At 47.4% G+C, this 17,021-nt stretch overlaps 1 protein-coding gene across 3 annotated transcripts in view; it reads right to left on the reverse strand.

Moving 5' to 3' along the window:
- Positions 1–15,460: 15,460 nt before the first annotated feature.
- Positions 15,461–17,021, reverse strand: part of pum3 (pumilio RNA-binding family member 3) — a 51,637-nt gene continuing 50,076 nt past the window's right edge. For all 3 annotated transcript variants that reach the window (XM_072516886.1, XM_072516884.1, XM_072516885.1), the window contains exon 18: positions 15,461–15,929. In XM_072516886.1, coding sequence (XP_072372987.1) covers positions 15,915–15,929 — 15 coding nt within the window. In that variant the 3' untranslated portion in view covers positions 15,461–15,914. The remainder of the gene's footprint in view (positions 15,930–17,021) is intronic.

The raw sequence follows: 17,021 nt of genomic DNA on the forward strand, positions 1-17,021 counted from the left end.
TAAAGTGTAGCCACCTGGGTTGGCCAACTCCCGCCTTAAAATGGAGAACAGCAAAGGCTGAAGGGAAATTCAGCCAACACAGGCAGGAACTAGCAGGTGCAAGTTTACTGTGTATTAGACTCTGCAAAAGCCCAGACAGCATCGATACAAGCAGCCATCTGCATAATAATATAGCGGCCATCTACATACTAATGAGCGATCCCCGGGAACAATCGAAACATTTGAGATAAACAAGGCAAAGCCAGACTCCTCGGCGCCAGCAGGAGCCAACACAGAAGAGGTTAACGGACACCTAAAGACCGCCCATCGATCAGGGAACCGCTCCAATATTGGAGAAATCGAACCAAGCGATTGGAACGAAGTCCAATCACTTGGAACCAGGTATGGCGTCCGCCCCGAAGGGCGGGAAGCCCCTGGGGATTATAAAGTAAAGCCCCAAAGTTCAAATCGTCCTTCTTGACAGGGTCACTCAGCAACGCGAACCAACCCTTGACAGTGACCTGTCCAGCTACCGCCAAAGATCATAAGTCTCAAGTCAACGCTCGCTACGAAATAGGCACTCCTAGCCATACCAGCTTTTGAATCCCGCAGAATCAGAACCCGAACGAAAAGCCATTTGTTCCCCTCACCTGGTGGGCCAGTCCGAAGCTAAGTATTGGCCTGTTAGTGATAGAAATAGCTTAGAAAGTGGAATTTATGCATGAGTAGATTTGACTGCGTGTAAATAAATGTGCTTTGATTTGAATCTTACTAATTGGTGTACTGAGTTATTGATCAGTCCTTGAACTTGAACCTCATGGCGGTATCATAAAGATACCTGGCGCCTCGAGAGCAAAGGTTATAAAACAGAGCCAATTGAACCAACCAAACGTTAGCAACAAAAGGACATCTGTGAATCAGAGGGGTATTAATGACAGTTGATGATGGATGGTGAGGCTAACTTTCAGATACATAATTTTATTAATTGAATTCAAAGTCAACCAGCTGCCAAGGTGGGACTTGAACCCCCTGCCCCCCCCCCCCCCCCCCCCCCCCCCCCCCCACCACCCCGGCGAAGGTATTAGCCTGGGCATCTGGATTACTAGTCCAGTAATATTGCACCATGTCATCGTCTCCCCCATTTACAGGATCCTAGGCTTTGTAAATAGAGGCATAATATACAAAAACAGGAGGTTATGCTGAGCTTATGTACAAAATATGACTTTGGACCCAATGGAGTATCGTGTCGAATTCTGAACACTTTAGAAAGGACAAGAAGACTTTCGAGCAGGTACAGAAAAGATTTACTTGAATTATTCCAGGAATGAAAGATTTCAGTTGAAAGACTGAAGAAGCCGAGGGTGCTCTCTTTCGAGCAGAGGAGGCTCAGAAGAGATTTTGTACAAGAGTTTAAAATCTTGAAGTGTGGGTAACTAGAGAGAAACAGTTTTCTTTGGTTGCAGGGTCAATAATGGAAGATTAAGGTGATTGGCAAATGAACCAGTGGCAACATTCGATTTAGAAAGAGTCGTCACTCTACTCCTCAAGCCTGCTCCGGCTTTCAATAAGATCATGGCTGATCTAATTTTAACCCCAACTCCACATTCCTACCTACCTCCGATAACCTTTCACCCCTTTGATTATCAAGAATCTATCAAAGCTTTGTCATTATGACATTCAAACTCTGCCTCGACCATCTTTGAAGAGAGATTTCCAAAGTCTCACAACCCTCTGCCAGAAAAAAATATTTCCTCATCTGTCTTAAATGGGTAGCCCCTCATTTTTAAACAGTGACCCGCAGTTCTTGATTTTCCCACAAGAGGAAACATCCTGTTGTGTCCAAAACATGAGGAAAGATAAAAAAAGCATTTAAGATTTGGAATGCACTGCCGACAGAGCGGGAGATGCAGATTCAACCAGAATCGGAACATGTGAAGCAGGAGTAGGCCATTCAGGACTTCGAACCTACTCTACAATTTAACTAGATCATGGCTCATCCTCCACCTGAACGTCATCATCCCGCACTATCCCCATATTCCTTAATGTCATTGGTATCTAGAAATCTATTAACCTCTGTCATGATATTCAGTTAAACATCATGGTGCAAACACACATACACACTGATGGACAGATTAACGGACCAATCAACACACACGCAACATCACAGCCAATCACCAGTGAGAGCACACGCACTATAAAACGGGGAACACCACAGTTCCCGCTCATTCCAGCAGGAGACAGCTCAGGGCACAGAGCTCACAATGTGCCACTCAGACACACACCATGTGCTGAGTGCTTCTCTAAGGTAGTGTTAGGGCTAGGTCCACAGGTTAACGGGTAAAGTACGAACCACAGTCATACATTTACAGATGTTGTTATCAAGAGTAATAAAACAGAGTTGTACCATCTGCAACCGTGTTGGTTCGTCTGTATAGCGGAACACCCAACACGACATAGTACCAGGGTTGGAACCCAGCAACTGTGAGACCTACCTGCACATCTTCAGGGATCCGCCATCTTGCGCCATGGACACCATCAGCCCGCCGCAGCCGCTCCAAATCGCTGGAAACCTCGGCGTCAACTGGAAGCTGTTTAAACAGCGCTTCCAGTTCTTCCTAGAAGCCACAGAAAGGGAGAATGCATCAGACACCAGGAAAATCGCCCTCCTCCTCTCCACGGCAGGGCAACACGCCATCGACATCTACAACTCCCTGGTGTTCGCGGACGGTGAGGACAAGACGAAGTACAAGACGGTCCTTCTAAAACTTGAGCAACACTTCAGCGTCGAGGTGAATGAGAGCTTCGAGAGGTACCTCTTCCAGTAGCGCCTGCAGGGTAAGGATGAGCCTTTTCAATCTTTCCTGACACACCTCTGTCTCCTCGCGCAGTCCTGCGGTTATGAGGCCACCTCCGATTCTATGATTCGCGACCAGATAGTTTTTGGGGTCACCTCGGGCACCCTACGCCAGCAGCTCCTCAAAATGAAGAGCCTCACCCTAGCCACCGCCATCGAAGCCTGCATCCTCCATGTAAACACGACCAGCCAGTACTCCCAATTCCAGGCAGCTGAATCAGCATGGCAGGGGTCCTACAAGGCCGAGCGGGTCCAGTCGATCGAGTTCCTCCAGGCCCACCGCCCGGACGAGGGCGGCCATTTCGCGCGATTTCCGCGGCCTCCTGCGCTTCTACGCGCCAAAAGAGAAATCGACGCAGGGGGACGTGATGCGCAGGCGCGCTCTATGCAGGACCGAACTGCGCATGCGCGGTGGCGCAACGAATGCCATGACGCCACGACGTGCGGCAACTGTGGATCCGCACATTTAAAGCGGCAATGTCCACCAAAGAATAGACAATGCCTGCGCTGTGGCAAGATGGGACACTACGTTGCCTGCTGTCGAGCACCTCAACCTGCCAACGCTCCCCAATTCCGCCAGCCTCGCAGGGACGTGCGGACCATTCAGCCTCCATACACCGAGTCATACCCTGACGATATACAGACCGGTGATACTGACGACCGGGAAGCCTTCCGCATTGCGGTCATTGACAGGAATCGGATGTCCCCAAGCAGGACCCACCAGCCGATGCCAGTGAACAGCGTTAATCCGGGTGATGAATGGTGTGCCACCCTAACGGTCAACCGATCACCAATCACATTCCGTTTAGACACTGGTGCCTCCGTCAACCTTATTGCATGGTCGGCCTTCTACGCCTTGAAGGTCAGACCACCGATTCGGCCATCCCGCTGTCAGATCGTCGATTACAATGGAAATGTTATCCCGGCCATGGGATCCTGCCAGCTCGAGGTGACACACAATGCATACACAGCCACACTGTCCTTTGAGATAGTTGGATCATCGAAGGACTCCCTGCTAGGCGCACAGGCGTGCAAGGTTCTCCACCTCGTTCAGCGGGTACACACTCTGTCTCCAGAAGGCACGTCCGACTTCCCGGATGCAGACTTTAGGGCACAGCTCCACTCACTCCTCGCCCACAACCAGGAGGCTTTCGAGGGCATGAGCATACTGCCCTACACTTACAGAATACGGCTCAAATCGGACGCCACCCCGGTCATTCACGCACCTCGTAGAGTCCCAGCACCACTCAAAGACCGCCTCAAGCAGCAGCTGCAGGATCTCCAGGACCAAGGAGTGGTTTCCCGGGTCACGGAGCCCACGCCATGGGTCAGCTCCATGGTGTGCGTAAAAAAGCCCTCTGGCGAACTCCGGATCTGCATCGACCCGAAAGACCTGAACAACAACATCATGAGGGAACACTACCCCATACCCAAACAGGAAGAGATCACGAGCGAAATGGCCCGGGCTAAAATCTTTACAAAGCTTGATGCCTCAAAGGGTTTTTGGCAGATTCAACTGGATCAGTCCAGCAGGAAGCTGTGCACCTTCAACACTCCTTTCGGCAGGTACTGCTACAATATAATACCGTTTGGCATCATCTCGGCATCTGAGGTGATTCACAGAATCATGGGACAGATGATGGAGGGCATCGAAGGGGTGCGCGTCTATGTTGACGACGTCATCATCTGGTCCACCACAGGAGCACATCAGTCGTCTCCAGCGCGTCTTTGCTCGGATACGGGAACACGGCCTGCGCCTCAACCGAGCCAAGTGTTCTTTTGGCCAAACTGAGCTAATGTTTCTGGGGGACCACATTTCCCAGTCAGGAGTGCGTCTGGATGCAGACAAAGTGACAGCTATTACAGCCATTCCGCAGCCAGCAGACAAGAAAGCAGTGCTACGCTTTCTCGGGCTGGTCAACTTCCTGGGGAAGTTCATTCCCAACCTTGCCTCCCACACAACGGCTCTTCGTCACCTCGTGAAGAAGACTACGGAGTTTCAGTGGCTGCCCGCACACCAGAAGGAATGGGAGGAGCTCAAGATTAAGCTCACCACAGCCCCGGTCTTGGCGTTCTTCGACACTTCTCGAGATATGAAGATCTCGACTGATGCCAGCCAGTCCGGCATTGGGGCAGTACTCCTGCAACGGGACGACACTGCATCATGGGTCCTGGTCGCCTATGCCTCGCGGGCCATGACCCCCACAGAACAGCGCTATGCGCAGATTGAGAAGGAGTGCCTGGGTTTGTTCACCGGCATAGATAATTTCCACGACTACGTGTATGGTCTCCCTCAGTTCACCGTGGAAACCGACCATCGCCTCCTGGTCAGCATCATACAAAAGGACCTGAATGAGATGATCCCGCGCCTCCAGCGCATTCTGCTCAAGCTCCGGAGGTGCGACTTCCAACTGGTCTACACCCCGGGAAAGGACCTCATCATCGCGGATGCCCTGTCCAGAGCAGTGAGCACACCGCCCGAATCGGACAGGGTTCGTATGTCAGGTCGAAGTGCATGTGGCCTTCACATCAGGCAATCTGCCAGCTAATGATGCAAGTCTGGCCCGTATTTGCCGGGAGACTGCGGCTGACCCCCTTCTACAACGGGTGATGCGCCACATGACGGAAGGGTGGCTCAAAGGACAGTGCCCACAATTCTACAATGTCCGGGACGACTTGGCCGTCATTGACGGTGTCCTCCCAAAGCTGGACCGGATTGTGATTCCACACAGCATGCACAGGTTGGTCCTCGACCAATTACACAAAGGCCATCTCGGGGTTGAGAAGTGCAGGCGGAGGGCCTGAGAAGCTGTATACTGGCCGGGCATCAGTGACAACATCACCAACATGGTGCTCAACTGCCCCACCTGCCAAAGGTTTCAGCTGGCGCAACCCCCTGAGTCGCTTCAGCCCCTTGAGTTGGTAACGTCCCCCTGGGCGAAGGTGGGTGTGGACCTTTTTCATGCGCTCAGCGGGGACTACGTCATCATAATTGATTATTTTTCAAATTATCCAGAGGTCCTATGCCTGCATGATTTGACATTGTCAGCTGTCATCAGGGCATGCAAGGAAACCTTCGCTTGCCATGGCATTCCGCTTACCGTCATGTCGGACAATGGGCCCTGTTTTGCGAGCCAAGAATGGTCTTCTTTTGCCGCTTCGTATGGCTTCACACACGTGACGTCCAGCCCTCTGCATCCCCAGCAAGGCGGAAAACGACGTCCATATCGTCAAGCGGCTCCTTTGCAAGGGTGCTGATGCCGGATCGGATTTCTGTTTAATCCTGCTGGCCTATCGCTCGGCCCCACTGTCCACTGGCCTCTCACCAGCCCAGCTGTTGTTGGGTCGCGCCCTCAGGACCACTGTACCATCCATTCATGTTCCTAAACCCGACCATGCTCCAGTACTGCAGAGGATGCGACAGCAGCGTGCTCAGCAGAAGGTGGCGCATGACAGTCGGGCAACTGATCTTCCTGCCTTGGCGCCTGGAGACAACGTCCGCATCCACCTACCAGAGGGTGGCTGGTCGGCAACTGCCGAGGTTCTCCGCCGCGTGGCTCCCCGCTCGTTCCTGGTTTGCATGCCTGATGGCTCCAGTCGCCGACGTAATCGCCGGGCTCTTCGGCTGCTTCCGCGCTCGCTACGTGATCATGCACCGGTGCCACGCCCTCCTGTTGTCCCTGATGTCGACTCCATGGAGCTTCCTGCCACCATGCCTATTCCTCTTTCGCCTGCCAGGCCCATTCCTCAGCCGGTGGATCCTAACCCACCATTGAGGCAGTCAACCCGAACTCATCGCCCACCTACTAGGTTGGACTTATGAGCATGTTGCACACTGGACTCACTAAAGTGTTATGCCACAATGTTAATGTGTTTCTCTTTTTGTTGTTACAGGAGTTCGTTTTTGATGTTTGATGATTGCACTTGTTTTGTTTATGGTACAACCTCGTTGCTATGTTGCACCTGACACCTTCCCATGTATATAGTTTAGCCTCATGTACATGTTGTAGATATTGCACACACATATTCAGCTGCACTCAGCACACACCAATATTTATGACCACATAGGCACATATTCTTGCAAAAAGGGGGGATGTCATGATATTCAGATAAACATATCATGGTGCAAACACACATACACACTGATGGACAGATCAACGGACCAATCAACACACACGCAACATCACAGCCAATCACCAGTGAGAGCACATTCACTATAAAACGGGGAACACCACAGTTCCCGCTCATTCCAGCAGGAAACAGCTCAGGGCACAGAGCTCACAATGTGCCACTCAGACACACACCATGTGCTGAGTGCTTCTCTAAGGTAGTGTTAGGGCTAGGTCCACAGGTTAACGGGTAAAGTACGAACCACAGTCATACGTTTACAGATGTTGTTATCAAGAGTAATAAAACAGAGTTGTACCATCTACAACCGTGTTGGTTCATTTGTATAGCGGAACACCCAACACGACAACCTCTAGTTTGAACATACTGAATGACTGAACCTCCATAACCCTCTGGAGTAGAGAATTCGAAAGATTTACCATCCACTGTCTGAAGCAAATCCTCCTCATCAAGTGGCCTACCTCTTAATCTTAGATTGTGCCCTCTGGTTCTAGGCCCCACAACAAACGTTTACCCTACCGGGCCCTGTAAGAACGTTGTACACCTCAATGAGATCACCCCTCATTCTTCTAAACTCAAGAGAATACAGCCCTTCTTTAGGTAAGGAGACCAAAACAGCATACAATACTCCAAGTGTGGTCTCACCAAGACTGTATGCAACTGCAACAAGACCTTCTTATTCCTGTACTCTAATCCCCATGCAATAAAGGCTAACACACCATTCATCTTGCTAATTGAATGTTGCACCTGCTTTGAGTGACTTCAAATTTTTTAAAAGACAATTGGATGCTGGATGGAGGAAAAATTACAAATATACGGGAACCAGCAGCGAAGCAGTGCTAATTGGATTGCTCTTTGAAAGAGCAGGCCGGATGGGGAAAATTGTGCAGTGTGCAAAGTGCCTCCAGTTGTTTGCCTGTAACAGGGCCATAAATATATATATTAAAGTGAATGGGGTTGCAGGAATGGACAAATGACCAGTGACAAAGAAAACTGCTGTTATCTCTAATTTCTGTAAATTAAGCTTTTCCAAATGGTAAAGGGATATCGATATTTGTTATAATGATACATTTCTAAATTTGCATCATCCACACTGCTTTCCTCAGTTGCAAGGCTATTTCTTTAATCACAACTTCCCCAAGTAAGGGAGGCTTTTGAAAACAAATGTATATTATTTATATTTAAAAGTTGAATATTAGTTTAATCTCACTCCCGTAAATGACCTTGAACCCCCAACAATCTGGAACCCAACTTTAATGCCCATTTCTAGCTAAGTGATTGTAGATCACAAGGATATTTAAAAATATATATTTTTATTACAAAAATGAATTTTTCATTATTACAAAAACTATACTAATAAATATATACAGACACAATACATGAATATCACATTAACAAATCAAACCAATTAACACCATCCCACCCACCCATAACTAACCAGAGACTAATAACCCCCCTTATCAGTGGACAGTGACTAACTCTGTAAAAGGAAATGAATGACTGCCATCTCGAGTGGAAACCTTCAACTGACCCTCCAATGGTGTACTTGACCATCTCTAGGTATAGGAACTCCATTAGATCTCCCAACCAGGCTGAGGCATAGGGCGGTATAGGAGATCTCCACCCCAGCAGAACTCATTTCTGGGCTATCAACGAGGCAAAGGCAAAGACATATCCGCCTTCACCTCCATCTGCACTATCGGTGAATTCGAAACCCCAAAAATGGCCACCAGCAGGCAAAGCTCCAGCTTGATATTAAAAATCCCTAACATGGTGCTAAAGAAGGAGACCCAGAAACCTACATGTTTCGGACACAACCAGAACATATGGGTATGATTTGCCGGTCTCCGAGGACAACATTTACACCTATCCTCCACCCACAAAAAGAAAAACACTCATCCTTGTCTTGGTCAGATGTGCCCTGTGCACCACCTTGAACTGAATCAAGCTGAGCCTCGCACAGGAAGAGGTCGAGTTGACCCTGTGAAAAGCCTCACTCCACCACTCCCCCCATCAAAAACTGGACCCAGCTCTCCCTCCCACTTCCTCACCTCATCCAAAAGATCCTGCTCTGCCGACAGGATCTGGCCATAAATTTCCAAAATCTTTCCCTCACTTGCAAGGACCAGAGACAAAATCCTATTCAGGAAGAGGGCGATGGCGCCAAGGGAAATGAAGAGATCTCCTTACGCAGTAAATAGCGCACCTGAAAATACCAGACACCTTGCGAGTTGGAATTTATCCAACAGCTCCTCAAATCCGACAGACCTCCCCAGCCACTCCCTTCCCTAGGACCTGAACTTCGAGTCCAAACTAGTTGGCGCAAAAAGATGATTCACACAGATTGGGGCTGACAATGACACGGAGCCGAGCTTAAAATGCTGTGTAAGCTGCCTCCAAACCCTCAGCCTGGACACCACTACTGAACACGAACAAAGTTTTGGAGAGGAGAGCGGGAGCCACAAGAGTCTGTCCCCATATGGAATTCTGACCCTTGAGCCATCCCAGTACCTTTCCAATATCAGCTGCCCAGGAACAAAATAACAAATTAGGTAAGGCTAAGCCATCCAACTGTCACTCTCTCTTTATGAATCCCTGGGGTCTTGCCCACCCAAATGAAGGAAGCTATCATCTTATTGACTCCGAGAAAAAACGATTTGGGGAGAAAAATGGGGAGACACTGAAAAATAAATTAAAAGCTCGGAAGGGCATTCATTTTAACTGTCTGACCCCTGCCCGTCAAGGCTGTCCCACCGCTGCAAATCACTCCTAACCCCCTACACCAGACTAGCATAATTTAGTTTATTAAGCAAAGCCCAATCATGGGCTACCCAGATAATGAAAGTTAGATCTGACAGGGCAAAAAGGCAGCATCCCCAGGCAGGCTCTCCTCCCTGGGGAGTTCATCGGAAAGTATTTGCTCTTATCCAAATTCAACTTATATCCCAAGAAGTCGAAACCTTAAGTAGCTTCATTATCTCATCCACGGTGGAGACTGAGTCTGTGATATAAAGCAGATCACCTGCATACAGGGACGCTGTGTTCTCTCCCTCCCCACTTTATCCCCTCCACTCAGTGGATGATCTTAACGCTACGGCCAGTGGTTCAATTGCCAAGATGAACAGAAACGGAGACAATGGACAACCCTGTTTTGTCCCCCTACCCAATTGAAAGTAACCTGAGCTCAAGTCATTTGTGCAAACACTCGTGGAGGGAGCCTATACAACAAACAAATCCAAGATATAAACTTTGGCCCAAAACCAATGCTCCCAAGAATCTCAAATAGATACCCCCCATTCAACCCTATCAATTGCTTTTTCTGTGCCCATTGAAACAATCACCTCTGGTTCAGGTGTTGGGAGAGGGGGTCAGTACGATATTTAATAATAGATGTAAATTGACGACAGCTGCCGGTCCTTGACAAATCCAGTCTGTTCTTCTGAAATCACCTTGGAAGGCAGAGCTCCAATTGCATTGCCAAAAATTTAGCATCAGCATTCAACAACGAGATAGGCCAATATGACCCACATTCTTTAGGGTCCTTATCCTTTTTCAAAATCAGGACGAGGCCTGCAGTAATGTAACCGGCGATACCCCACGGGGCAAGGAATTGTTAAAACAACCCGATATCAGAGTAATCAACTGCTCCGCAAATTTTTTATGGAACTCAATCGAAAATCCATCCGGGCAGGAGCTTTAACCAATTGCATTAAGCCAATACGTTTCATAATCTCTTTGAGACCCAATGGGGATTCCAACTCCTTCCTTCTCTTCCTCTCCACCACCAGGAAGGACAACTTTTCTGAAAACTGCATCACGGGCGACCAAGGGATTGATTAAAAAGGGGAAAATACAATTTGAAAGTAAACTAGCGAGGAACATAAAAACTGATTGTAAAGTTTCTATAGGTATGTAAAGAGAAAAAGTAGGCCCCTTACAGTCAGAAACAGGGGAATTCATAACAGGGAACAAAGGAATGACTGAAGAACTAAATTCATACTTTGCTTCTGTTTTCACAAAGGAAGACATGAATAATACACCGGAAGCTCTGAGAAGCACAGGTTTTAGTGAGGAGCTGAAGGAAATTACTAAGAAATGGTTTTGGATTGGATTTGTTTATTGTCACGTGTACCAAGGTACAGTGAAAAGTATTTTTCTGCGAGCAGCTCAACAGATCATTAAGCACATGAAAAGAAAAGGGAATAAAAGAAAATACATAATAGGGAAACACAAGGTATACAATGTAACTACATAATACCGGCATCAGGTGAAGCATACAGGGGTGTAGTGTTAATGAGGTCAGTCCATAAGAGGGTAGTTTAGGAGTCTGTTAACAGCGAGGAAGAATCTGTTTTTGAGTCTGTTCATGCGTGTTCTCAGACTTTCGTATCTCCTGCCCGATGGAAGAAGTTGGAAGAGTGAGTAAGCCGGGTGGGAGGGGTCTTTGATTATGCTGCCCGCTTTCCCCAGGCAGCGGGAGGTGTAGATGGAGTCAATGGATGGGAGGCAGGTTCGTGCGATGGACTGGGCTGTGTACACGACTCTGAAGTTTCTTGCGGTCTTGGGCCGAGCAATTGCCATACCAGGCTGTGATGCATAGGATGCATTCTATGGTGCATCTGTAAAAGTTGGAGAGAGTTAATGTGGACATGCCGAATATCCTTAGTTTCCTGAGGAAGCATAGCGCTGTTGAGCTTTCTTGGTGGTAGCATCAACGTGGGTGGACCAGGACAGATTTTTCGAGATGTGTGCCCCTAGGAACTTGAATTTTGGGGAAATTAATGGGATTAAAGGAGGACAAATCTCCAGGGTCTGATAATATTCATCTCAGAGTACTTAAGGCAGTGGCCTAGAAATAATAATTCCATTTTCCAAAATTCTTTGGACTCTGAAATGGTTCCAACAGAATGGAGGGTAGTGAATGTGAAGGGAGGTGGAGAGAAAACAGGGAACTATAGACCAGTGAGCCCAACTTCAGCAGTAGTGAAGTTGCTGCAGTCCATTATCAAGGATTTCGTAGCACAGCATTTGGAAAGCAGTGGTATAATCAGACAGCATGGATTTATGAAAGGAAAATCATGTTCAACAAATCTTTTAGAATTCTTTGAAGATGTAACGAGTAGTTGACCATGGAGAACCGGTGGATGTGGTTTAGACTTTCAGAAGGCTTTCAACAAGGTCTCACATAACAGATTAGTATGTAAAGTTAAGGCGCATGGGAATTGTGGGTAGTGTCTTGAAATGGATAGAAAGCTGGTGAGCAGACAGGAAGCAAAATGTTGGAATAAATGGGTCTTTTTCTGATTGGCAGGCAGTGACGAGTGAGGTACCGCAGGGATCTGTGCTTGGACCCCACTTGTTCACATTATATATTAATGATTTGGACGAGGGAACTAAATGTAATATGTCCAATTTACAGATGATTGAAAGTTGGGTCGGAGGGTGAGCTGTGAGGATGCAGAGATGCTTCAGCGGGATTTGGACAGGCAGAGTGAGTGGGCACATGCCTGGCAGATGCAGCATAAAGTGGATAAATGTGAGATTATCTGCTTCAGTAGCAAAAATAGGAAGGCAGATTATTTGAATGGGTGTAAATTGAAAGAGGTGGATACTCAGCAAGACCTTGGTGTCCTCGTGCATCAGTCGCTGAAAGTAACTGCGCAGCTACAGAAGCCAGTAAAGGCAGCAAATGGTATGGCAGCACGGTGGTGCAGTGGTTAGCACTGCGACCTCACGGCATCGAGGTCCCAGGTTCGATCTCAGCTCTGGGTCATTGTCCCTGCAGAGTTTGCATATTCTCCCCGTGTTTGCGTGGGTTTTGCGCCCACAAACCAAAAGATGTGCAGGCTAGGTGGATTGGCCACGCTAAATTGCCCCTTCATTAGAAAAAAAATGAATTGGGTATTCTAAATTTATATTAAAAAAAAGAGAAGGCAAATGGTATGTTGGCCTTCATAGCGAGAGGATTTGAATATAGGCAGAGATATTTTACAGCAATTGTTAGGGCATTGGTGAGGCCACACCGGAGTATCTTGTGTAGTTCTGGTGTCATTATCTGAGGAAGGATGTTCTTGCTATGGAGGGAGTTCAGCAAAGGTTTACCAGGCTGATTCCTGGGATGGCGGGGCTATCATTGGGAGACTTAATCACTTATGATTACATTCATTAGAGTTGAGAAGAGCAAGACTTGGTCTCATAGAAATTTACAAAATTCTAACAGGATTAGACAGGGTAGATTTAGAAAGAATGCTCCCGATGGTGGGGGAATCCAGAATTAGGGGTCATAGTTTGAGGATAAGGGGTACCTTTTACGACCGAGGGGAGGAGAAATTTCTTTAGCCAGAAAGTGGTGAATCTGTGGAGTTTGTTAACACAGAAGGTAGTTGAGACCAAAACATTGTGTGATTTCAAAAAGGAATTAGATACAGCTCTTGAGGCTAAAGGGATCCAGGGGGGGGGGGGGGGGGGAAAGAGTGGGATCAGGATATTGCACTTGATGATCAGCCATGATGGAGCCGACTCTAAAAGGGTCGAATGGCCTCCTGCTTCTATTTTCTGTTTCTAATACAGACCAAGGACTACACAACTGCGCAATATTCCACACCAAGAACCACCTAATCAACATTCTAAATGGCTTGCGTCTCTGAGAGATAATCCTTTGTAAACTGAATTTTGCGTTCAATAGCATTTTTTTTTTTTTAAAGAAAATATTTTATTAAGGCATTTATGATTTAAACACTTTTAAACAGAAAGATCCAACAAAGACAAAAAAAACACAATAACATAGCCATCCCCCCGCACAGACCCCAACCGACATGGTCCATATAAACACTCAGTCTCATGGTCCTCCCTTCATTGGTTTTCCTACCCTTACTCGTCACTTCCAAGCCACCACCCAGCTGACAAGACTAATTTTCCTTAAAGAAATCGATGAACGGCTGCCACTTCCGAGTGAACCCCAGTAAAGAACCCCTTAAGGCAAATTAGATTTTCTCCAACCTGAGAAACCCCGCCATGTTGCTTACCCATACCTCCGACTTCGGGGGCTCCGAGTCCCTCTATCCCAGTAAAATCTGTTTCCGGGCCACCAGGGAAGCAAAGACTAAAACATCGGCCTCTCTTCCCCCTCCGAGCTCCCGAATCTTCCAACACTGTATAGCCACCTCTGGACTTGGAGTCACCCTCCCTTGCAGGACCTCACACACTACTTCCACAAATTCCTGCCAAAAGCCCCTCAACCTTGGACACGCCCAGAACATGTGCACATGATTCGCAGGACCTCCCCCGCAGCGGCCACACCTGTCCTCCACCTCCTCAAAAAACCTGCGCATCTCAGCAGTCACATGAGCCCTGTGGACCACCTTGAATTGGTTCAGGCTGAGCCTGGCGCATGACGAGGACGCGTTCACCCTCCGAAGGGCCTCTTCCCATAACCGAACCTCCAACTCCCCTCCCCACTTCCTCTTCACCTCCCCTATTGGAACTCCTTCTCACTCCATCAGCATCTTATATACTTCTGAGACCTTCCCCTCTCCAACTCCTGTTTTTGACATTACCTTGTCCTGTAGCCCTTTGTGGGAGGCGTGGGAAGCTCGGGACCTACCACCGAACAAAATCCCGCACTTGCAGGTCCCACCTGGCAACTCAAACTCCTCCTCTAGCTCCTCCAAACTCAGAAAGCCCACCTCAATAAAAAGATTTCCAAACCTCTCGATCCCTGCCCGCTGCCACCTCCTAAAGCCCCTGTCCAGCACCCCCTGGAGCAAATCGATAGTTGTCACAGACCGGTGCCCACACCGCGTCCCCTCCAGCCCCATGTGCTGCTTCCACTGTCCCCACACCCTCAGGGCCGCCACGACTACCGGGCTTGTGGAGTACTGAGCTGGCAAGAACGGCAGAGGTGCCGTCAACAAAGTCCTCAGGCTCGCGCCCTTAGAAGATGCCTCCACCCGCTCCCACACCGACCCCTCCCCCACTACCTGACCATCGATATATTAGCCACCCAGTAGTGTGATAAAGTTCGGAAGAGCCAGTCCCCCATTCCCTGCGCCCCTGCTCAAGCAAGATCTTCTTCACCCGCGGGGTTTTCCCGGCCCAAATAAAACCCAAGATCGTCGCATTCACCTTCCTAAAAAACACCTTAGGGATGAAAATTGGGAGACACTGAAATACAAGGGAGGACTGGCAATGTGAGTCTGTACCCTCTCCGCCAGTGACAGCGGGTACTTTGCGTTCAATAACAAGACCCCAAGGGCAAATAGTTAAAATCCAAAATATGATACTTAAGTATCAATAGAAATAATTCCATGTTGGCTTGGAAAATAACATGCTGGAAGCTGCAAATGTCATCTCCACTGATAAATATGGATTAACGTTTCATTCAATTCCTTCAGGGGACAAGAAGAAACTCCACTTTCCTTTTGGAGTTGTATATCCTTGTGGATTTCATGAGCATAGAGAAATAATGGGAAGTGTGAGTTGCATAACAGAAAAGCAAGGTTTTCATGAACTGCAGTTAGAATGCAGAATTTATTTTTGCATTTAAGTAAATGGCATATGTTACATTTATTGCATAAAAAGCACAGCTGGATATCCAAATTAAAAATACATTGAGAACATTTTACAAACTTGTTCAAGGCATTAATAGAGATGGGCTCTAATCTACTTGGGTAGCACCAATTGCTTTTACCAATTCCTCTCAAATAACAAAATACCAGCAATTGGAGCCCAGAACTATTTGCGCCTTTAATTACAAAACGTATATGTATATTATGTCATCTACAAGTATTAAAGAAGTCAAGAGATGTTTTGACTGAGGTGCATTGTCTGCTGTCTTCACTAGGCGATCATTTTCTCCAACAACATTTCTACGCCCTTCACATTTTCCATCTTCTTTAACTTTGGAATGAGGCTCTTAAAGCCTTTTTTTACTTTCTTGGCTACATCTTCATCTTTACTTTGAAGTAGGCTTAAAAAGAAAGAAACACACATTAAACCTCATACTTAAAGACAATATGGCATATGCAAACGGAGGCTGAGCTCCAGGGAATGAGCCGTCTTTCTGAATTTCAACAGCAGGAACAGAAACTCACCAAAATGAGTCCACAGCAAAGTCTATTTAAAAGCAGACCCGTGAAACATACTGTTCTTTTACCCAGAAAATAGTTATTTCTCAACACTATAAATGTCATGCTCCAATCATAGAATCTACAAGACAGGCCCTTCGGCCCAAACTGGTCCATGCCAACCAAAAAGCCCATCTACGCTAACCCCATTTGCCTGCATTTGGCCCATATCCCTCTTAACATTTCCTATCCATGTATCTGTCCAAATGCCTTTTAAATGTTGTCAATATCCTTGCCTCAATCACTTCCTCCGGCAGCTCATTCCACATAGGTACCACCCTCTATGTAAAAAAGTTGCTCCTCAGGCTCCCATTAATTCTTTCCCCTCTTAACTTAAACCTATGCCCTCTAGTTCTCGATTCCCCAACCCTGGGAAAAAGTCTGAGTGCATTCACCCTATCCATGCCTCTCATGATCTTATACACCTCCATAAGATCACCCTTCATGTCTCCTACACTCCAAAGAAAAAAGTGCCTGCATGTTCAATCTCTCCCTATAACTCAGTCCTTTGAGTCCTGGCAATAGCCTTGTAAATCTCTTGTGCAATAACATCTTTCCGAGAGCAAGGCAACCAAAACTGATCACAACGGCAACATAACTTCCCAACTTCTATACTCAATGCCCTGACTAATGAAGGCCAGCATGCCAAAAGCCTTCTTCACTGACCCATCTGCCTACGACTCCACCTTTAGAGAACTTCCCTATCTCCAATCAGAATACACACTATCCAACACCTTGCAAAGTTCTCTGGCGAACCTCTGCATGCGTTGAGAGCTATAGGAACGTGAGCACACTCCCACCCCAAGAATCACATTTTTCCTATTCTGCTGCTAAAAGATTAGTCATCCTTGTATATTAGTCACCAAAAGCAAGCATGCAGGTGCAGCAAGCAAGTAGGAAGGCAAATTGTACATTGGCCTTCACTGCAAGAGGAT

This window comes from Scyliorhinus torazame, chromosome 9 (genome assembly GCF_047496885.1).
Source record: "Scyliorhinus torazame isolate Kashiwa2021f chromosome 9, sScyTor2.1, whole genome shotgun sequence".
Lineage (NCBI taxonomy): Eukaryota > Metazoa > Chordata > Chondrichthyes > Carcharhiniformes > Scyliorhinidae > Scyliorhinus > Scyliorhinus torazame.